Source organism: Euleptes europaea, chromosome 1 (assembly GCF_029931775.1).
Source record: "Euleptes europaea isolate rEulEur1 chromosome 1, rEulEur1.hap1, whole genome shotgun sequence".
Classification (NCBI taxonomy): Eukaryota; Metazoa; Chordata; class Lepidosauria; order Squamata; family Sphaerodactylidae; genus Euleptes; species Euleptes europaea.
Window position 1 is genome coordinate 51,502,400 of NC_079312.1, and position 24,611 is coordinate 51,527,010.

At 40.7% G+C, this 24,611-nt stretch overlaps 1 protein-coding gene across 1 annotated transcript in view; it reads right to left on the minus strand.

Moving 5' to 3' along the window:
* The window catches only part of RAD18 (RAD18 E3 ubiquitin protein ligase), a 153,127-nt gene that overhangs the window by 91,122 nt on the left and 37,394 nt on the right, over positions 1 to 24,611 (minus strand). The window contains exons 5-9 of the mRNA XM_056863880.1: positions 23,365 to 23,708; positions 20,352 to 20,451; positions 14,908 to 15,092; positions 4,778 to 4,854; positions 1,614 to 1,674 (exon numbers count right to left, since the gene is read on the minus strand). Coding sequence (XP_056719858.1) covers positions 1,614 to 1,674; positions 4,778 to 4,854; positions 14,908 to 15,092; positions 20,352 to 20,451; positions 23,365 to 23,708 — 767 coding nt within the window. The remainder of the gene's footprint in view (positions 1 to 1,613; positions 1,675 to 4,777; positions 4,855 to 14,907; positions 15,093 to 20,351; positions 20,452 to 23,364; positions 23,709 to 24,611) is intronic.

The window sequence follows — 24,611 nt, forward strand, 5'->3', positions numbered from 1 at the left end:
GTTTATATTAAGCATTATCGAGTGATTTCGTATCCTGCTTATTGCATAAACCACAAGACTTCCAATTAGTATAATAACAAAGGCACTGGGAGTGGCATGTCAAGCCTATGTTTATGTTGGGATCAATACCGACTTACATTGAAGCAAAACTTGAAGAACAGAGCACCATCCTGCTAACGTCCAATCTTCCTCCCTCAAAGAAAGGCAAGAACTTATTTGCCTCTTGAATAGAATTGTTAATGTGCATCAAGAAAGTATTAGCAGCATTCTTCTTTCCAGAGGTGCTTCTACACTCTGTTAGGGGCCCACCCCTGCTCCCTCCTCTCGCCAACCATGGAGCTCACTGCACTCACAATATTTGTTTCTAGTCTGAACAATAAATGAGGCGTTTTGCTGCCTGCCCTCCAAAAAAGTCGAAGCAGTAGATGAAGCAGCAGCAAGAACAATAGTTGGTTCTTGCAAACCATACCCAAAATCAGATTTATAATCACTGCCTTTCTCCCCAATGGGGACCCAAAATAGCTTCCATAATTCCCTCCATTTTAGCCTTACATCAACCCCGTGAAGTAGGTCTGGCTAGGAGTGTTTGACTAGCCCAAGGTCACCCAGCAACCATCTGTGGCAGACTAGAGACGCGCCTGGGCCTCCTTGAGCATAGCCTGATGTTCTAACCACTACACCCTGCAGGTTTTGATGGAAGGATGATCTTAAACCTCTTTTATTTTGTAAAGGAGGGGATTTCCCCCCACCCAATCTGCATGTACTGCCTTCCTCCCCAATGTGGACCCAAAGCAGTTCACATCGTTCTCCTGTCCCATTTTGTTCTTACAATAACCACCTTATGAGGTAGGTTAGGCTGAGAGGGTGTGATTTGCCCAAGGTCACCCAGCAAGCTTCTGCAGTAAAGGGGGGAGGTTGAACATGGGCCTCCTAGATCCTAGTCAGACACTCTAACCATTACATCACACTGGCTCTGTCTGGTCAGGGAAGTTGTGAAACCCCCTTTGGTTTGAAACGGAAGGAATATGTTTCACTTTTCCTGTCTGTGCTGCATCCACCTTCCTGGCTTCTCACAAGTAAACCTTCGTTTCCATTGAGCATCAGTTAGAGATATTGCGGAGCTAATCTGGGCCAGGATGTTCCAATACCATTCATTCTTAGCACTGCAGCTCCCACGAGCCTTCCTGAAGCGGGTGGCCAATTTTTAAATGCCTAGACTTATTTGTTATGCCTGCCACAGAGAACGTTAGCTTCCACTGCAAACAGTTGGGGGGGGGGTGAGATTGGGAGCTGATCTAGACCAAGATATTCTCATACCCTTCATCTTTAGCTCTACAACTCTCACACTCGTCTTGAAGCAGGGGGGGGGGCAATTCTGAGATTCCTAGCTGTATTTTCTAAGAAGTTATGCCTGCCACAGAAGGACAGATGAATACATTTGTTATTATATATCCCCCCCAACTTTTGACTTGCCAGATATGAAAACATAAACCATGAAGAGGTGGTGGACAGGAGACAAATAATTTAATGCCCTTTCACTTTGCATGTGCATATTTCCTAAGACGTGACTTTAAAAATAAATAATATATAAATTAAATAATCCAGTTACTTACGGTAATCTCTATGTATTTCATCAATTTCATTCTCCGCCTGGTGCTTTGTAAATGTCATGTCCTGCAACAGTTGTACAAACATTATTTTTTAGTCAATGATAAAAACCTGCAGTCAAGTCAAGTCAAGTCAGATCGATAGATAAGCTGTGGCCCCCTGTGCAGATGAAAAAAAATCTGTGCACAGCTACAGTTCAGAGTTCTGTGAAACAGGGAAAGCCCCAGGGTGACAGAAAGAATCTGCTGTATTAAAAAATGTAATGTAATGATACAAACATACATGCTAAGAGCAATGTCTATGCAAGCCAGACAACACACACACACACACACAAAGAGGCTTCAATCCTATGAACACGTTCTGTGCCCACTGGACTGCTTCTGCTGTTAAGTGTGCTTCCTTCTCCACCCAAATTTCCACTTGCACAAAGGCCCATTGAAAACTATTGATATTGCGCAAAACAGATGAGTCAGAATGTGGGCAACATATTGGGTTGCCATAGCAACACAAAATGGCAACCAGCACTGTGGTACAACAATAAGGAGAAGGAAGTGGGGGTGGTAGAGGGGGCAATGGAGCGAGAGAAGCAGAGCTGGAACTAGAGGGAAGGAGGGGTATGTGATTTCTCCTATCCCATTAGCCCTCACAATTTCCCCTTCGTGTAATATATCTATTCCCCTTATTTTCCCCTAACGGCCATCCTGAACTTTTACAAAAAGCATATTAAACCTATCATATTTAGCATGGTTTAAACTAATAAAGAAAGGGGTCTTTTTTCTACTTTGAGAGCTAAGCCCAATGCGCTTCCTAGATCTTTCCTAATGCTCTTCCTAGCATTATGGTTATGGAAATGTCTCACTCAACTTAAAAAAACCTTGAGTACCATAATCCACAAAAGCTACTGATAACCGTACTTTTTAATTTTACTTTCACAGATAAAGAAACTCATAATAAATTTGGTTGTGTCGGTAGATAGCAATCCACTTTCCCCCAAATTCTCCATCCTGAAGCTGTTCAGACACAGCAAGTATTCAGTAATCAATAATCAAAACTCCCAGGTACCAACGTAGCCCATTGTAAAATAGCCCTGAACTATTTTCTAGCTATGGTACATTCTTGATCTCAAGCACATAGAATTAAATGCAGAATCTGGAATTAAGCACAAAATTTGATTAGAAACACTGAGTCTCAGGTTTCATTTTTTTTTTAATTTAAAGTTTCAAAAACATTTGAAAACACAGTCAATAGCTGTTCCCAAAAATAACTACCTAAATTCCCTCTCATGACTTCTATTCAGGCTCTATTTCATATTACAGCACCAGCATTCCTCTCGTCAGTGCTACCAGTCACTCAATGACATTAATTCATTTGTTTCGCATCTGTCTGTTCTAAAGGGGAAGAACAAAAATTTAGAATGTCAAATAAATTTGCTTGCTTAACTTCATGTGTTGATTACTCAATTTTAATAGACTAACTGCAAGCCAATGAAGAGTTACTCCAGTCTAAACCCATTGATTTCACACAGAAAAAGTGCTAGTCATTTATCACAGATGGAGAAAACTAATACAAATATTCATAGCATTACCTCTTAAGGAGACAAAATGAGTTGCCATGGTGTATCCATTAGGCAATGGTGTTTGGTGCAAGCAGCAGCAGTATATAAACAACTTCTACCAATGCAGAGTTACTCCAGTTTAAAACCACTGAAATCTATGGGCTTGGACTGAAATAAGTCTGCATAGGATTGCACTGTTAATATCAAGTAACAGAAACATGTTCTGTACTAATTCTTAACTGACATAAGGATAGGGTTGCCAGCCTCCAGGTACTAGCTGGAGATCTCCCGCTATTACAACTGATCTCCAGCTGATAGAGATCAATTCCCCTGGATAAAATGGCTGTTTTGGCAATTGGGCTCTATGGCATTGAAGTTCCTCATCTCCCCAAACCCTGCCCTCCTCAGGCTCTGTCCCAAAAATCCCCAGGTATTTCCCAAACTGGAGCTGGCAACCCTACATAAGGAACAAGCATAAGCAGGTCTATTCACAAGTCCCATTTTATTCAATGGGGCATACTATCAGGAAAGTTTTCTGAGGATTGTAGCCATACACATACATCTTCACCACTAAGCATATTGAACACTTCAAGCAGGAGTCACATGAACACATGAAGCTGCCTTATACTGAATCAGACCCTTGATCCATCAAAGTCAATATTGTCTGCTCAGACCGGCAGCGGCTCTCCAGGGTCTCAGGCAGAGGTCTTTCACATCACCTGGTCCCTTTAACTAAAGATGCCGGGGATTGAACCTGGGACCTTCTGCATGCCAAGCAGAGGCTCTACCACTGAGCCACGCCCCCTCCCAAACCTTTCTAAGCCTGCTGCCTCCTTTGGAATTCTGACACAGGGTGGAGGGTGCAAGCACCAAATGGCTGCCACATGAGATAGCACCAACCACAAAATGGCTGCCACAGGAGGTGGAGCTAACCACAAAATGTCAGGGAGTAAGGTTATACATAGTCTTCACCAGTTCAGTCAGATGACCTGCTCAATATACTGTTTCAAAATATGATCTGCTCAATATACTGTTTTAAAATATTTTTTCATACACACAGCTTACCTTCAGACACATAGTAAAGATTCTGGTGCTGCAATGGCAGCTGCTGCCGAAACAATTTTTTAAAAAATCTGCACAGCCAATCAGATCGCCAATGGCCAATCGGAATCCCTGCTGGGCAGAAGTCCCACCTGCCACCCTCCACTTTTGAAAAACATTTGGCGGGCCCCAGGGAAGGTGTCAGCAGACACTGCGGCTTCCACAGGCACCACGCTGGGGACTCCTGGCTTTGATAGCTAAGCACTGCTTTAGCATATGCACCTTAGAAGGACCGACAAGCAGCCTTCATCCTACCTTAAGTTCAACAGGACATTCTGCAATGTAAGTACTGTCAGCTGGAACAACCAGGCCAAAGTTAAGGTACAATTTGTTTTTTTATTTCCTTTATTGTTTTCATTATAAAAAACTGGAAGGTACCAAGATAATTAATTTTGAAGCCAGGCATAATCTCAGTGGGTTACTACAGAGGTGGAAAACACACACTTGAATTTTTTATTAAATGGAATAAAAGATATCTGTTCCTCTTTACTAGGTCGAAGCTTATCAACTTACGCGTTTCCCAGCCATCTTGGATTCAAGCTGTGCTCGAGTCTTCTCGTTGTTTTCCAGCTCTTTCACTATTTCATCAACTGTTGGAACAAACAAGAACCATGAGTCTAACACCACAGGACTTATTACCGTCAAGTATTAAATGTTACTGGAAATGCAATCAGTCTTTCATGTCAGTATAAGAACAGCTAAAGACGCTACCCTCAAATGAAAATGCATTTTAAACTACAAAGAAGCTCTTTTTAACAAGCTGGAAGGGAAAATAAAAAATAAGTTTTGAGTGGAGATGGTGCATCTCATCTCCCTGGTTAAATCAAGACCTGAATGGAGAAGGGAACATAATCACCGGAAAACAAAAAAAGAAGGGAATATACTCACTGGGGAAAAATGAGGGAAACAACAGCCATGATAGGCTAGCAGCCAGATAACGGGAAAAAAATTGGAGGGATCACTATTATTTGAGCTATTGGTTTATCGTGAGCAAGAGAAACAAGCTCTCTTTCCAACATATTCCTGATTGATGGTAGTGCTAAGCATCTGCCACCTTTGTGACAGCTTTCTAGCCCTATAAAATGATGGAAATAAACACCAATCATCAGGAGACAGCAGCGACCCCAAGTAAGACCGTCTTTCCCATTACATCCCCCAAAGAGCGCTCCACTCTGCTGGAGAAAATCTGCTAGTGATCCCTAACCCAAAAGACGTCCGGCTGTCCTCAACCAGGTCTAGGAACTTTTCGGCTCTGGCCCTGACTTGGTGGAACACTCTGCCGAGTGAGATCTGGGCCCTGTGGGACCTAAATCTATTCTGGAGGGCCTGTAAGACAGAGTTGCTCCACTGGGCATATGGTTGAGGTCAGCAACAGTTTCTACCTTGCTGGCCTCCCTCTCTCTTCCCTCTTCCCTCCTTTTTCCATTATTGCTGGAAATGTTAGAAATAATTATCTGTATGTACGGATTAATGCTGCTGCCAGGAGCTAAGGGCATTGTCATTTAAAATGATGTTTGGTTTTAGTTTAAATGTATATTATAAGAATTTTAACTGTGTAATGTTGATATAAGCCGCTCTATTTCACTCTGTCAGGATAGAGGTCTAAAAATCTGATATTATTATTATTAATATAATTATATTATATTAATACCAATGGATGGAGATATCAATGGATGGAGTAAGTAGGGTCATACTATGCTTTATGTGTTCCTTGAAGATTTCTATCAACAGATTACTCTGCAAGGCTGATTAACAGAAGAAAAGGAGGTTTAAAAGGATAAGCATCCAAACAAGGAGGACCTTACCTATTATCACCTCAATATCTCCAAAAATAAATAGATTTGCAAAGGAAGCTTATTCCCTAGAAGCTAGGAAGGTGGAGGTAGCAAAGACAGGAGGGTGGAGCATTTCTCTTGCTTCACAAAGCAGTGGTGGTTTACTTAAGAACTTCTATGAGCTATGCTTCAAAAAGCACTCTTTTCTCTGTGATAGTAGCCATGTTCACATTACAACGAATGCATGTACATCCTGCCTGTCAGTATGTACATCTGTATGTGAGAAAAGCCAATGTGAGTTCACTTTACAAATGAAAATGGCGCCAGTACCTGGATATACGTGCAGTTTCAATCACACATTCGGCTGTACAGGAGTTGAATGTAACCGGAGAATTACTCAACGCATGTAAAAAGTATCAAGTGTACACTGTATAGGACTGCAGGTCCATTCACTGTAACTTGTGAACGGGGCTTGTGTCCTACCTTTTGTTCTGGCTACCACTGAAACTCTTCCAGACGTCTGTTTTACAGACTTCTGCCAAGATCAAACTCTTCCTGCAACACCTACAGCTACACAGATGAAGAAGCTGAGCTCTGAGTGGTTTGTGAAGGAAACAAAATAAAAGTGCCTAGCATAAAAAATTTCCTACATCTGCAACTACCATTACATCAATGTACCATGTCTCACAAAGCAATGTTAGAAGTTTTGGACCAAGCAATGCAGGAAATGAAAAGAAATATCTTAACTATAGGAGGAATCACCATTGTATTAGCTAGGGATTTCCACTTCCTGTTATCCTATGAAGAATTAAATACTACTGATTTGCAGGCCTGCATCAAATCATTATATTTGGAGTAGTGTCCAAAAACACTGTTTGAGGGAAATTATGTGGGTACAACTTGCTAGTTTCTTAATAAAACTAATTAAAATCCCAATGCTATATGTTTTTACATTTAGGTACTGTAACGGATTTCTTTGAAAGAATAGTTATTTGTTGTCAAAATTTAATTATACTTACTCAAAATGTACTTATAATTATTGGAGAAAAATGGGATCACATGCCTCTTTTGGCATTAGCTCACAGGGCACAGCCCCTATGAAATAGTTCAAGCACAGCTATGGAGTTGGCGAGCAGAGTAGGCAAGGGCAGATCCTTAATAACTAATTTCCATCAATATTTTCTATTATTCCTCTGGTATTAAAGACCATCATTAGCACTGAGTGATAAGGCTGCTAAAGAAAGTGAGTGTACCTCAAAAGAATAGCATGTGGATATGAGCTCAACAGACCAAATTCCAAACCCCTGTTTTACCGTCGGCCCATCTGGGCAAATCACTCCCTCTCCACTGCATCCCCTGCCCCCACCGTCTGGAAATGGAAAAAAAATTTTTTTTACTTCATTTACATCCTGCCTTTTTCCCCAATGGCGACCCAAAGTGGCTTACATCATTCTCCTCTCCTCCAGTATATCCTCATCACAGCAACTCTGTGAGGAAGGGTAGGCTAAGGATGTGTGACTGGACCAAGGTTACCCAGCAAGCATCCATGGCAGAATGGGGATTTGAAGCTGGGTCTCCCAGATTCTGTTCTGCAAAAGTTGTCATATGATTAATTAAGTTAAGAATTTGGAAAGACTTTTGTAACCAAACTGCTTTATGGATAGTAAACTATTACCAGCTTGAAGGAAGACAATGTCCTTAGTAGTTGCGGGTCAACATTGCCCAGAACTGAAAACCCATGATTCAGATTATTTCCTGTGGAAAATAAATTGCTGATAAAAAAAGAGCCAGACTATTTTACAGTGTGCTGCAAGATAAGAATTCTCCTCAAGAGATTTTTTTAAATGTTTTGCTGATTTTAAGGCTATTCTATAGCACCAAAATGAGAACTAGTAACGTCGGCCCTTTGGATTTTTCACATGGGAAAATGAAATCCAAAATACGAATTCTGACAAGAATCTGAAACCTTGTAAAGAAATTGCTCCATGAAATACAGAGATTTAATAGATAAATCTAATACTGGTGTGTTCAATCAACAACTCATGAATAAACACACAGTTGGAAAACATCTGCTGATCTGAAGAAAAAATTAATCTGGACTGAACTGAAGCACAACTGGATTCAAATATAAATCATATCATTACTATATTGTCTTGGATTCAACTGACTCCAGGTTATTTGTCAAACTTTGCAAATATGTCTGCAAGAATGTGTGTCTGAAAACAATTAATTTTCAAAAAGCAATACCTGGGAAGTTATTGCAGTATAGGGGGGGAAAAGGTTAGAACTCAGTCAAGGAGATAAAAAATAACAGGAGAGGGTTTTTATGATATATTCAGAATTTCATTCAAACCTTGGTACCAGCTAGAGAAATTATCTTTGCTTACAGCACAGGAAGCCTGAGTTTAAAAGGGCACCTTGACATTGACAGAACATTTTAAATCTCCACATTTTGGAGCATATTGAGAAAATACTGTGGGATGTAATGCTCCTGACGTCCAGATGGATTCCTTAAAGTTCTCACTTTGTTAAAGCAATGTAAGTTTCCCATTTTTCATTACAGGTGAAAAATAATGCTTAATAGTTAATCATCTAATGGTAAGTTTTAGCCTTCCATCTACTGAATAACCTCTTGTCAGAGTGGGGGAATGTGGTTCACTGAGCGAACACATACTATCCATGGTCAATTCTTAGTAATTAAAAAAATCTGTGGTATCATGGCTAAAAAAACCATCTGAGACTCTGACGTGTCATTCTCAGTCAAAACCAACAACAGTCGGTACTAAAGAATCAATGTTAAAACTCAGTTCAAGGCAGTTCCCTGTATTGTTATTTTTTGAGTAGATCAGTGGCCTATGGCAAGTCCCCAGTTGCACCACATTGCTGTAAAGATTAGCAACCTCTTCCTAGGAGGTAAGAAAGGTTGTGCCTTTAAAAATACCTTTTGGAAATAGAATACTGATCTTTGCCTTCTCTACCGAGCCGTTCTTGGGTTGGATCCAGCAGTCCATCAACAGACGTCACTAGCAGTCATAGACCTTTTGACACATTCCCCTCCCACCCCATCAGTCCCTTTCAACCTCTGGGGAACTTGGTTCTCAGGGTTGTTCAACCTACATGGACTAACAGCCATGCAGGTCGGGGGGCTGTACTAAAGAAGGGGAAAGGGGCAAAAATCACCATCCTGCCTTTTGCTAAAGTATTCATCCACTGGAGTCAAAAGGGATTGCTGGGGGAACAGAAATGCCACAACTATCTACAACCATCAGCACGTAAAAACATTTTGTGTTAAAGTTATCTTCTATGGTTTGGCTTATTTGAATCTTTATGAATTTGTCCAGAGTCTAAAGTCCTGCTCTTCTCCGCATATCTGCCTTGAGGGAGGTGAGGCAACAGAGAAGAGGGCTTTTGCAGTTGGGGCCCTCAGATTTAGGAAAACACTGTCCCATGAAATCCAGTCAGGCCCCTCATTACTGGCCTTCCAGAAGATGATGAACGCAGTTCTTTTTGGGAGGAACTTTGACAGGAGCTGAACCAAGTTTACTGAGCTCGAGGATGTGCCTTTTCTGCTTCTTAAATCTTTTGTACTGCAGAATTTTTTTTTTAGAAAGGTCAAATATTCCATATTTTTTCACAGTAATACGAAATTATATCCAGGTATTAAAATTACAAGAAAAATAAGTGTTAATAACAGAAAAATTACAATAAAACATTCCTATCAGTCTGAACGAAAGGGAATGTCTATTCCATTACCCAGTAAATGGAAACCACTTGCAAGCCACAAATGCTGATGAGAAAAGACCATTTCTGCAATCAGTGTTATCAGCTAAACATCCCTGCTCATTCTAAAACCTTAACGAGCTATTCTCTAATTGAAGGGATCACTGCCATTTACTGTAGCCCACACAGTTGTAATGACATTTTAAAAGATTTAATATCAACAATCTAACATTGGTTTGATAATTCAAAGCCAACATAACTGACAAACAATTGAACATGACCAACGTAATTCTCAACAATTACAAAGATGACCAAAAGCACTTGGGACAAATGGAACTGCACATGAGGCCAACTCTACTAGAGATGAAAGAAATTAAGATGAGATGCAGAACATTTCCAACTCTAAAAAACTATTAAAGACAAAGACTCTAGTTGGCCTTACTGGAGTCGGGTACCACTGGTACAACATCTTATATGGTGCTTCCCTCAAAGACAATCTTAGAGAAAAATCCTTAAAATTAACTCATACACATACAACTTGTTCGGATATAAGTAATTTCCGCACAGGTATCCAACTTCATTCAGTAACTGTACACTTGATTCAAAGCAAAAAGATACAGGAGGGGTAATAACTGGCTTTGCGCATGAAGAGAACTGTAATTGATCAGAAACAGAACATAAGCTGGCAGTGTGATATGGCTGCAAGAGATTAATACAATTTCAAGCAGCATAAACAGAAGCACAGTATCCAAGTCACAAGCAATAACAGTTACAGTGCAATCCTATGCAGAGTTACTCCAGTCTAAGTCCACTGACTTCAAACAGAGTATCTCTGCAAAGGACTGCACTGTCAGTCCTCATCTGCAGTACTAAGGACTGTACTGTCAGTCCTCATCTGCAGCCAGGCTTGACTTAAATGAGGATTGAAAATTAGGAGAAACATGTTCATGGCAAGTTTGAAAATGGAACCAGACACGTTAGAAGTGATGAGATCTGCATTGAAGAAAATTTTCAAGCAGACAATGGACAGCCGTCTGTCAAGGACATTCATTTTGGATTTCATGCAGTGAGATGAAGACTGGACTAGACTGCTCACAAGGTCTCTTCTACCTCTATGACTAATATTACAGCTTAGTACTAATGAGTAAGTTTCCTTGAACTGTACTACACCAGAGATTCCCACTTTTACAGTTTCTATAAAATCAACTATTCACCTAATTCTGAAAAATAAAATGTCTCACCTGCTAACACTGATACCAAGATGGGGTTCTAGTGCTGCCAGTTTTTATTGGATTTCATTTTTAATTTTTTTAATTGGTGGTCTGTTGGTTATAGCTGTTCTGTTTTACTGAGGGGGCACAGTTTTTAGGCTACTGTTATTATTTTACGGGTTTGTGTCTAGTTTACTTTGTGTTCTAATGGTTTCAGTTCTGCAGACCTCCCTCGACATTGTGGTAGAAGGCTGAGACAGAAACGTAGTTTGCAACTACACAAGTCAGTAAATAAATAAGTGTCCAAATTGGTTCCTCCTATAGACTCATGCTTCTTCCCTCTCCCATCTGCAATCTATAAATTGTAGACACATACGGTAGCTTTCTACAGACAGATGAAATCCTCAAAGAGAATGCACAGTATTAGATAAAGTCATTCCCAATGTCCCAGGGTCACCATTTTCAAGGACACCTCAACCTATTGACAGAAATTGGGCTGCAGTATTTTGGGAGTGTTCTTGCTGCGTTGAAAATGTTCAGAAAATGAGAACAATAAAAGAAAGGATGTCAGCACCATTCATAATACAAGATACCATCTTACCAACATTCCTATAGCCATGCCAACTACTGAAACATTTATATTACCGCACTGGGTGAAGAACAAGTCAGAAAGCTCTATTCTGAGTTACAGAGCAGAAAAGTGGGCTGGCAGAAATTCTTTACCAGAATATATATTAAGGTACAATATATGCTTTTTTTTTTTTTTTTTTGCTCTAGCCAGGCATCACTTAACGTAAAGGGGCACAAAACATGGCTATAAATGCTATTCCATCTCTCTCTCACAGCCCTTAAAGTTGAACCAAGGATTCCTTCTAGTGAATTTTCCAGATGGAACCTCATTATTGGCTTGCAAGGCCATTCTAGTTTCTTTATTAAATACGTCTTGAGTCCTTCTGGGAACAAGACTTCATATCTATGAAAAACCATATGCGTAAATTTATTGTAACACAATGATCCCATGGGATAGGGTGGGGTACCAATCTAAATTTACAAACAAATCATAAACTAAAAGGAAAATTTAAAAAATACATTGTTCTCCCTCCCCCCCAAAAAATCTGATAAGATAAGCACATTTTTCTGTGGCAATTAAACAAATTTGTCAATATATTTACACTGATTGGGATTCTACAATTCCAGATACCTGGTTACCAACAGCAATGGCCCCCCTTCTCCTACCACACACATTAGAGGGAGCAGAGGGAGCTTTAAATGCATGTCTCTCTCAGGAGTTTCTATTTGCAAACAGTGTGCCTTGCTGTGTCCTTTTTGCGCCTAACCAAGACGTAGGACTTTACAGGGACTCAAAGTCAGAGTGCCTAGACTTACAAAGTTTTGTGTAATTACATCTGTAAAAGCACCAGCAGGTGCCTGAAATGAATTATGTATGCAGCAGATTGCAGAGCTTGTTACTGCAAACCGACTATGGTTCTGCAGGAAGGAGGGAGGGCTCTCAGTATTTGCTCCGATGAACCCAGGGTGTGAAAACAGGCTTCCATACTGGCAAAGAAACAACAATTCACCAGTGTAACGTTCCTGTAGGTTCTTTTGTGCAGGAAGGGAAAATAACTGTTCCTCCGGCAGAAGGAAAATGCCAGATTTTCCCTCTTCCTTAACGCAGGCTTTTACAGAGACAGCACCGCGCTGACTAACTGCAAAAAGCACAGTGTAAAAGCAAGAAAAGTACCCCTCCTTTCTCCCAAATTCTCTATGCATGCCATGGGACTCAATGGAAGGGAGGTTCACCAGAAACCCACACATAATGGCTGGTTTAGTAAGCCAAAGCAAAAATGTGGAGATGACTGCATTTGGGACAAGCAATTCCAAAGAAAGGAGGAAAAGAAAGTTGATTAACTATACCAGTTAACAACAGTCATCCAGCTTCTTAAAAATAATTAAAGTTTCTAATCTACCATATGCCTCATAACAAGCCCTCAAGATGAAGTATGGGAACAAGTCACATTAATCAAAGATCAAAATAGTAATAATCCATTAAAAACATCTAACCTCAATTTAAAAAAAACAGAAAACCAACATTTCAGAAAACAGTAGCATACTGCAGAGATACGTGTATCTTCTATAGCTACATTAACTTTTAGAAAACAACCATCTACATATATTCATAAAGGGGTTTCTACCCCTTGATTAACATAAGAGAAATTTATACAAAAATAACACTGTCATACCTTTCTCTAAACAATTGTGGTCCTCTCGTTCTTCCTAAATTCTTAAAAGTCATATCAGAGTGCCCACAACTCTACTGGCTATGACTAATGAAAACAAGACAAGTTTTGCCATTGTAGCTCTGGAGGTTATATTGACCCTCAGTGGACAGAATTTTTTTGCTTCAAGCTATAGCAGGAGACATATTGGGGACAGTTTTGAGTCAAGCTGTTCTACTATGTTCCCTTTAGGTAGTCTACACAATATTCTGCTTAACGGCTACGTGAGAATCTACACTGCAATCCTGTATAAACGAACAGGGCTGCTTAGCCCGCAGAACACTTCCTTCCTTCTGTGCCCTCTGCCTGACAAGAGTGACCCTCTTCAGCCAGACTGACAGCATTTTTACTTCGGCTCCCCCGTTTGCTGGAACACGCTTCCTGAGGAGGTTTGCCCTCATTACTGTCTTTCCATGGCTGATTTAAGAAAGTCCTTTTTCAGAGAGATTTGCTCTGAAATTTGTTTGGAGGCCGCTTTACCAACCTGAAGGTCAGAGGTATTTTGAATGGATTTGTCTGTTTTGAAATTTCTGTGATTTTTAAGATACTGTTTTTTTAAGGCAATATTGATCTCCTATGGCACACAGAGACGCCGGATATAAATTTTTATATAAATGTCTGCCACATGCATACATAGTTTAACAATGGTTTTTAACAGGCAAACATAACAAGGCCTGCAGCACCCCAATGAAAGCAACAGGATAGCCACACGTGTTTCCCCTCAGTGTTCATGGGGAAACAATCAAAAGACCTGCAGCAATTAAGTCACTAAGGCCCACTTCAACCTAAGTGCAAACAAGGAGGTCACATGGAAACAGCCAGAAGTGACTGCAGTATAGCTACTTAAAGATCCATTCGGCAACTGTTGAATTCAGTGGCCCATGTGTGTGAGACAGCTCCACAGATCAGGCGGTTTCACATGGTTTTTTTGTACACCACAATCAATATTTACACTAGTAGTTTGTGATAAACCAAGAGGCTGCAACTGATCCATGTGGCAAGCCACCACACACAAACTGCTTGCGTACGATAGAGCAGCTGCTTAGCAATTTCATATGATCTCCAGTAGGACAGCCATTTCATGTTGAGGAAGAAAAAGAAGAACGTCCAAAGTAAAGTAATTAACAGTTTAATGTTAAAATAAAATCTCTAGTAGTAACTACTGACACCTAGAACAGAAGGTGAACAATCTGGAACTGACTGGTTTGTTGCTGTTTGCCTGGGGTTGATTGGTGGCCCTGCCCTTTTTGAACTCTAACAGTGCATTCCTAAAGAGAGTTACTCCATTGAAATGAATGGCCTTAGTTAGACTGGAGTAACTCTCCTTAGGAATGCACTGTAAGTCTCCTCCTCCTCAGAGGTACGAGCCTTTGGCAAGAACGAAATGCTCTTGGCCTGTGGCTCTTAACCTGAGGATTGCGCCTGGGGGCCCTGCAAGAAGCTAAGACATTTCTACATCCTATATGTATTATGCTTTCGGCTTCGTTAGACGTTACATCAGGCCTGTAAATTCTAGGTTACGTGAACAAATGAAAGAAATTCTAGGGTGAAGGAGCCTACTTGGATGGTGACGATGAATGGTTCTGCGATTCTATGAAAAAGTAGTATATACTATAGCAAGTTCTGATTAAAAAGTTAGTTGAAATTCACCTTCCTACCTGATTTGGGATTTAAAGAATCACACTGTGCGTTATACATATGAACAAACTCTTGATGTCTTTTAATGAGCTGCTGTTTTGTTCCCTGGGTAGATAGCTTATGCTCCTTCAGTCTTTTTCTCAGATCACGGTCAGAAAGTAAGTTGTACACCACTTTAGGCAGGGCCTTTCTTTTGTGTCCAGAGCTGAAAGAATAGAAACAAAAACATGAAAGCTCTCCCTTATGACTCCCAAACAAATGAAGTCCCCCCCGCCCCGTATGTTTAATCAAGTTCATTTAGGCTTTAAGACCCAGAAGGGGGTAGGATAAATGGCGTGGGTAGAGAAGATCACAGTAAAAAGCATTTCTGGTATTTTTCCTAAAGGGTTCTTCTAACAGTACTTTGCTGTGCTTCAATCTGACTGGCGCTTTCATTAATTAGTCGGTTTGGCCTTCACTTTTCACCACCTTCAACAAATAGATTGCTTTTGTCCCCAGCATACAGATATATCAGAAAGTTTGGATTCAAAGTAATTACAGCTCAAATTATTTCAGTTCTGCAGGCAATCCCCTAATATCCCAATGGGATGACACCATCTGCAATCTGCAGACGCACCCCACAACACTCTTGTGGGTTCTCTCCCTTCCTCCCCACCCAGTACAATCTGTTTTGACATTTCTGAGCTTGATGCTCTAATGCCATTACAGATATGTGTCCATGCGCCCATACTGGATACAAATTAAATCATCTCTAGCTGTATATCAAAAGAGGACAGTTGTTGTTGTTGTTGAGAGGCGAATTGGAAGCTTGGCTTCTTGGCAACCCTAAGCTTATTATACTGAAAAATAAAGTTAAAATGCATCCGAAACAAGCTTGATGTCCATGTTAATTACTTCATTCTAATTACTGTAATCTTTGTTCTCTGTAGTGCAGGTGGTGAGAGGATGCATTTCCTCTCTAGAAGAGAGTTGTTTAAGATTCTGGTAGGAAGCATAAACCTTTCAGTGGATAATTATATCATATTACTTCTGACAATCCTACAGATTTTGTGAAACAGCAAACGAAAGAGAATTTGCTCAAGGAAGCCAGCAGGTGAAGGTTGTATAACTATTCCCTCCCGTGCCTGGATTTAGAGATCAAAAGCAGGGGCGGGGAGCAGGATTTCACCAGGGCCAGTCCTGTTGCCCCACCACACAGAGAGAAAGACACTTTAAAGACTGTCTTAACCATTATCAAACATTGATAAAACCACAAGCCAAATATGCTTCTTAAGCAGAGGACACTGCCAAGGCACTTTTCAGCTGCGTCGTTAACAACTATTAATGAATTAAGGCCTCATGCCAACCCCATCCTTTAATTGGTTCTTATCCGGGCTGTGTAACCGTGGTCTTGGTATTTTCTTTCCTGACGTTTCGCCAGCAGCTGTGGCCGGCATCTTCAGAGGAGTAACACTGAAGGACAGTGTCTCTCAGTGTCAAGTGTGTAGGAAGAGTAATATATAGTCAGAAAAGGGTTGGGTTTGAGCTGAATCATTGTCCTGCAAAAAGTATCAAAGGTAATGTGCTAATCATTGTCCTGTAAATATCAAGATAATGTGCTAATGAGGGTGTGGTATGTTAATCTGGAACCATTGTATCCTGAAGTGATCTGTTAACATGTGAAATCTAAAGCTAATCCACATGGCTATTGCGGACTGTAGTCTTTGTTAGTCTGGATATTTTGAGGACAGGAAACCAAGCCTTATTCATTCTTAAACTCTCTTCTTTTCTGTTAAAGTTGTGCTGATGTTTATGAATTTCAATGGCTTCTCGGTGCAATCTGACAAAATAGTTGGTAGAATTGTCCAGTATCTCAGTGTCTTGGAATAAGACCCTATGTCCTGTTTGGGTCGGTCCATGTTCAGCCACTGCTGATTTCTCAGGTTGGCCAAGTCTGCAGTATCTTTCATGTTCTTTTATCCTTGTTTGTATGCTGCGTTGTGTGGTCCCGATGTAAACTTGATTATCAAAACATTAAAGGACCTTGCAAGACGGATCTATGAACCAGTTTCCAGATTAACATTCCACACCCTCATTACCACATTATCTTGATACTTACAGGACAATGATTAGCACATTACCTTTGATACTTTTTGCAGGACAATGATTCAGCTCAAACCCAACCCCTTTCTGACTATATATTACTCTTCCTGCACACTTGACACTGAGAGACACTGTCCTTCAGTGTTACTCCTCTGAAGATGACTGCCACAGCTGCTGGCGAAACGTCAGGAAAGAAAATACCAAGACCACGGTCACACAGCCCGGATAACCTACAAGAACCAATGAACTCTGACCGTGAAAGCCTTCGACAATATTTTGAACCCATCCTTTAAGCTTACCATAGTTTAGAGCCAAACCATATTTTGAGCTCCTATTGGGAAATAATAGATCCCAACTGGGAAAAGGAAAGAATGAAAGATTGAGCATGATTTCGCATGCGTTGAAACTGAGCTCAAGAAAAAGGATTAGAGGAACAGAGAAAGGGAGGTAAAGGTAGTCCCCTGTGCAAGCACCGGGTCATTCCTGACCCATGGGGTGACATCACATCCCAACATTTACTAGGCAGACTATGTTTACAGGGTGGTTTGCCAGTGCCTTCCCCAGTCTACCCCCAGCAAGCTGGGTACTCATTTTACCAACCTCGGAAGGATGGAAGGCTGAGTCAACCTTGAGCCGACTACCTGAAACTGACTTCCGTCGGGATCGAACTCAGGTCGTGAGCAGAGCTTTTGACTGCAGTACTGCAGCTTACCACTTTGCACCATGGGGCTCTTTGTTTAAAGTGAATATTAAAGCAAGATGACCGATTCCACACATAATTCCATGCACAGGGAGCTGCCAACAAGAACAATCATGCATACAATACAAGGTTTATATAGATGTGGAATCATAAACACTTGCCCCAATGAAATACAACTCATTCCTCTCAACTGTATGTCTCCAATTCTCTTTATGAAACCAAGAACAAACCACATTCCACAGAGACAAGGTGAATATGCTTCCGAAATAAAATATGTTGCCAAGTCATGCTTAATATCACACAGTAGCTTCTCAAAGTTTCTCCTAAACGGCATGAAGCCCAGATAAAAAAACAACAACCATATTACACAAAAAATAAACCATATTACACAAAATATCTGTACATCTAAAATGCCCACAGGGAAAGCAAGTTCCAGCCACATAATTCCTTATGTGTCCACATAATAACAAAAAACAACTAATGTTCAAAAAGCTGTCAAAATAAGAAAATATTGCACTCGTTTCAAAGCTATATGGCAACACATCTATGAAAAAATGACTACTTGCAAACATTTATCTTTTGTCTGTGACAAAAGACAAGCTAACAGATTTGATAATCCTGTGATATTTTGTACTCCAGATAATGTTAAAAATGATTGAAACCTGTGATTTCATTCATTCATAAGGAAGGAAAAATCAAATAAGGAGAAACTCACTGAACAGCAATTACAGAAGCAGCACAAACTACCTCCATCATTATGGGCAGTTTTGTAAATCCTCTTGAGAATGGCAATCAATAAAGAAAATTTTTAAAAATCATTAAAGTCAAAGTTCATATTAGATCAGTCCAACTTGTATGCCCTTTAGTCTTAGAAAGCAATGGAATGCAGGCTGGTTTCAATAAAACTGTATCAAGAGCCAGCCTGATATCAGTACCACTACTATCTTCATTTCTACTGCTTGGGTCATGAACCTCCCATTTCAGAAATGATTATTATCTTACCCATGTTAAGACACAAGGTATTTAGAATTATTTTTGCCACTATAACCCAACAATCCACATCCTCTTTTACAATTGTGCAGGGTGGAGAGGAAAGATATATGGAGAATTTTGCCATCATAGCCTTAGCTCTCAATTGTACAATCACAGTTGTAGCTATTGGGCATGTTGCATACAATACACACTCAACTGGAAAACCATTTTTTTTATATATGGGCCACCACACTGATGCAAGCCACAGGTGGTCTGCCCTTTACCAGTTGTTCAGGTATGTTCCTGGCCTGGATGGATAACTCTGTGCATTGTGGCCAGTCAATTTCCCATTTGCGAGCCATATATAACAGGCCTATCGGAGAGAGCTTTTGATTCACATAAAACATACATCTCTGATGGAGGATGAAAGATGGCATGGAGCACATACAGAAAACAAAGCAAGTCAGCTACCTCACCTCCAAGTCCCACAACTGGCAAGGGGAAACAGCTGCCCCATCTTTGAGTTTCCATGTATTGGTACAGAGATGGAACAAGGATACCTGCAACCCAAACACTGGGTTCTGGTAAGCCACAGCTCAAATTTTGATGTAATTTTTTTTAGACAATTCACAGGGGAAGAAACTCACCTTGGTGAAACCAAGGCTTTTAAAGGCGGCCCAGAAAGCACATACACGTGTCTCCTGAGAGCTTTAGTGAACCATGTTATTTTCCGTCTACTTTGACACTGTTTCCAAACCTGTATCAGAATTCTACATTTGTCACTAGAAAACAATATTAAAAGGGATCCATCCCTATAATCACTCCTCCCACATCTTACAGTCACGTGGAATAGTCACCAGTACCTGTGGCTATGTCCCCCAGCTATCTTGATTAATGGGGGCCGAGGCCTCTTGTCCTCCATGAACTCATCTAATCTTTTCAGAGCTTTTATTTATTTATTCCTTATAACATTTATGAATCACCGTTCTGCCCCAGGCACTCTCAGCAATTTGCAAGGAATACCATTGATAACGTTCCCTAGCAACAACCTCCGCAGACCACTTGCACATCTTATTAAAATATATATATATCCTTGATGTTTTTTTTACCCAGAGTCGGCTGCCTATTACATTTCATTGGCAGCCTTCTAACTCTTGCGCTGTGAGGCAAGGTAAACAACACTTTCCCGTGCACACTCCATCTGTGATTGTGCAGACCTCGACAAACCCTGGCAAAACACTTCCTATGGCAAGATATCAGTTCTAGAACCATCTCAGCCAAACGGCCAAAATCATTTCATTCCAGCCTGTGTTTTTGTTCAATATCCCAACTTTGCACACTTTCCAAAAGGCATTTTTTTAAAGCGGGGAGGGGTGATATCAAAGTAAACTAGTGTCGAACTGAAATCAAGACACAGTTTTAGCACAAGATTCTCTTTCCCTGCATACTCAAACCCAGCAAAATTATCCAGTTTACTCTTGTAACTGAATGTTGTTGAATAAAGTAAGTGCCAAGGAGTTTTCTTGGGGATACGGGATTTTTCCTCTTTTAGAAGATGCTTGTCAAGATTCTTCTGTATCTAAAGACTGTCTTCACAGGATAAAACAGGCAAACGAAAACTGTTTGCTTTGTTAACTCAGGCACAAAGCTCCAACCTGCTACAGAAAATGGGCAACAGCAACATGAAGCCCACCCATTCCACTCTCTCACCTTCGAAGACTCTCTTTCTTCTCATCACTGGTCAAGCAGCTATCAAGATGTTTGTTGATAAGCAGTTCTTGAACAGGAACCCCACAGACTGGACACTCCACTGGGAAATTTTGAACACACATACACATCAGTATGACCTGGCCGAAGGCCTGTGACTTTAATAAAAGTAAAGCAACACCAAATACATTCACGGTTTGTTTTGTCAAGTCTGGGCTTGTGCAAAAGGAAATGCACAATTCTCGGAGATTTCTTCCAGCATGAACTCCATTTATTTATTTAACTAAAATAGCTATACCCTGTTTTTCCCACCATCAAACACGAGCTCAAAGTGGTTTAAAAGTGCAGGCGTAAACCACACTGCACAAAACAACTTAGAACATTATTAAACACCAAAGTTAGAAAACTGAACCTAATTCCACCTCTGCTGCATGCCCGCAATGACATCAACATGGTCTCAGTTCAGTTTCCATGCTCCCCAAAGCCTCTTTGAACAAGAAGGTTTTACGATGCTTCCAGAACTGTGCTGACATATGGGAAGAACAAGTGCCATGGCCAAGAAGGAACGTACTTTAGGGATGGGACACTCAAGTGAAAGCTTGGGGAAGATCAAAGTTAATGCATGGGCTCATGCTGGGAGTGAGAGCTCTTCAGGTATGTTGGGTCCCAGGCCACATAGGACGTTGCAGGTTATAAACCAACACCTGGAATTGAACCCAGAAGCAAATAAGAGGCCAGTGTGGATGACATAAAATTAAGTTTACATGATCACACCTCTGAGCTCTAATTCGTAAATGAGCGGCTGTGTTCTGTGCCAAGTGAAACCTGGATAAAGGCAGCTCCATACAGAGCACATTGCAGCAGTCCAGCCTTGTAGCAATGGATGCATGCATCGGCATGGCCAGCTCAGCAAAATCTAGTTAGGGAGCCAATTTCTGCCCTAAATGCCGTTGAAAGAACGCCCTTTACATAACGGCATTACAATGACCTTTCAACTGTGGCGAAGAGTACACAGAGGCTGATACTGCTAATCAAGAGAGAATGGTTGGAGGAAAGGCCATCTGCCTCTTGCTGAAGTCTGAGAAGAAGAGCAAGGAGCTGCTGTTAACATGGCTGTAGCAGTTAGGGCATTTAGGCCTAAGTGGCATAAAATGGGACGGGGAAACCTGCTGAGTTCCTTCAAGAGATGCTGAGATCAGTTATTATGGGGAAACTGGGGAATCTTCCTAAATTTACATTATAGCAGATTGTCTCAATTCAGTTTGATTGCCTTCAAAAACTTCTTTGGACAAGAAGGCTTGGATTAGAACAAAGCTGAATCTAATAAAATTCCCAAGCTGTTTACTGAATTTGTCATATTAAGCACCACCCCTCCAAAACCTTGTCAGTATTCACCTTAGCCTGTTATTTCTAATCTAGGGCTGGCTATGACTAATATAGAACATGCAGTCAGGAAAACGCTCCCTCTTTGTGATAGTGACTACATATAATCTATTGGAACAAAATCTGTGCATCACGAATACCAAGGTCATTTCGATGCTGGCAACTTTGAAAGCACAGCATGGAGTTCTGAAAGTTTTGTTTTTTTTAAATAAAAGAGACCTGAATTGCAACTTTCAAAGTCAATTTTAAAAATTAAACTGCTAAACTGAATGAACAAATACAGCAAAATCTTCCTAGCTGCAATCACTGTGTGAGTATTGTATTGCCTTTGCTGAGGATCTAAAAGAAAACAGGATTTCAAACCCACCAAGAATTTAAGCACGACCGAAATTATTTTATTACACACATTTCTAAGGGTGTGCAAAACAAACAAAAAAATCGGGAAAATGTGGATTTGCGCATATTGGACCCCAAAATTTTCAGGATTCCCAAATATTCTTGAATCCCCATACTGGTATGGGTTTTTTCCAGGAATCTGAAAAGAATTCAGCTCCATTATAGCCTATGGGGAATTTTTCCAGGGCTCGAAGGTAGAGGCACCAAATTTGCAGCATAGCTGCAGGTGACTCTCCTTACAAGAAACCCCAAATTTGGTAAAGATTGGGCCAGGGGGTCCAGTTTTATGGGCCCCAAAAGAGGAAAAATGGAGGCTCATAAAATTGTAACCCCTGACCCAATCTTTACCAAATTTGCGGTTCTTGTAAGGAGTCACCCGCAGCTATGCTGCAAATTTGGGGCCTCTATCTTAAAAAATGTCAGCTCTCGGCTGCAAAGCACGGTCAGTACTTGGAAGGGAGACCACCAAGGAAGGCTGTGCAGAGGAAGGCACTGGCAAATCACCTCTGCTTCTCACATGCCTTGTAAGCCCCTTGCTTGGGTCACCATTAGTCAGCTGTGACTTGATGGCAGTTTATACACATACAATTTAAAAAACAGTCCCCCCCAAAAAAAACACCAGAAAGATTCCCCATAGGCTATAATGGAACAGAAGGGAGGGGGGGTTTAAATTTTAAAGCGCTGTGGCATTCGGCACAAATGTGCCAAAGAGAGGAGTTTTCTTTTAAAAGGGGTTTCTTTCTTCCCTTTCTACTGCTGTAGCCGGTGATCCCAAAATGATCCCAGAAAACTCCCTGAATATTTTCATCTTTTTTGGGATTGGGATTATTGGCTACAGTTTAAAAAGGCTTTGGGGGGAAAAGTGAAAAATACCGGTTAGGCCTTTTCCAGCTTTACCAAATGCACACCCCGTGCACATTTCTTCTTTGAATCATTTATTTGATATTTTCCACATCAATAGGAGCATTATTTCATCCAACAGCTGAGCACTATTTAAAAGTGGTCAAAACAAATGACAAAAATAAACACTGATAAGTGCTTCCTCATTTAGAGGTTTGTTGATCAGGATCCCACATTACAACAGCTGACATATACAAACCAATCACTAAGAAATCGCTGGCTGTTGCAGAAGACACATAGCTGAGGCAGGTGTCTCACAAGACAACCCATTTTAAGCATAGCTGAAAATCAGAATGAGAAACTGATATGCATGGCAAAAATAAACTATAGAGCTTACCCTTTGCAACAACTTTTGTTGCAGAAGTGGAGGGTGTTTCAGGTTGTCTTGTACCTTCCTTAGGACTTGCACTCGATGCTCCTTCACTAAGCATCGTATGGCCTTCTTCAAAACCATAGGGGTCCTCTTCCTCCTTCACTTTGATCTTTTTACTTTCCCTTACAAAGGTCTTGAATGGTCTTCTAGGGGTCTGTTCTTTGACTAAGAAGTTACTCGGGAGTTCCTGTCCTAAAGCAAAGTCACGTGAAGAACTCAAATTGTGGTCTTTGTCAACAACCTTCTTTGTTAAAAGTGCTGGAGGAGACACTGATGGAGAATCCAAAACTGCCTGGAATAATCGTTGTCTAGGAACAAACACAGAATTGGGTCAGTGGCAGATACCGTGCTTCTCCCACAGTCTTCTCTTCATCATCTTTCGAAAGGGAACATAGAACCAGCAACAAGGTACATTTGTGCTACAGACTATGGCCTCTTCAAATTATTTAACAGTTGTTCCACCAGCATGAACTCTCCCAGCAGATTCAACCCTTTGAGTCTTAAGTAGGTAGAGGCAGATAAAAATGTCATAAATAAATGAACAAACATTCTTGTAGACAGTGGTTCTAAAACTGAACCACTTCTTCCTCTTGTGTGTCTATGTTTGTGTATCATGTGGAGAATACCTTTCTATTAAGTTATACTTATAACTTTATAGAAATGACATTATCGTGATGATACTGCAAGTATATATAATGTAATCACAAACACTTTTTATTCACTTCCTGAACATCAGGAACTAGCATAACCTAAGGCAAATAAGCCCGTTCTTTAAAAATGAATGGCACAGATTGCATCTCCAACAGCTATGTTTTTTTAACCATACTATAAGATGCAATACAAGAAGCTGCAGACACTTAGAGGGGGGGCGCTAAAAGGGTTTGCTTGCTTGAACGGAAATTGTTAGAACATGGTCAAGTTTAGGCTAAGAATGGGCAATTTCATCCCAGTATCTTCAAGCCCAGTTCCTGCCTATATGGCTAAAGAGCAACCAGACAATGGTGTTTCATGTACCTTTGGTGACGAACGTCACCAACCATAGCAGGGCCAAGACACAGACCCTCCAAAGAACTCACTAGCATTCCCCAAGAGATATCTCACATCCAGGATGATGACATCACCACACACCGATGAACAATTGGCACAAAGCGAGAGCTGCAATAGCCTGCACATTCATCTTCTCATTGAGAATACATACGTTCTCTCCAGAA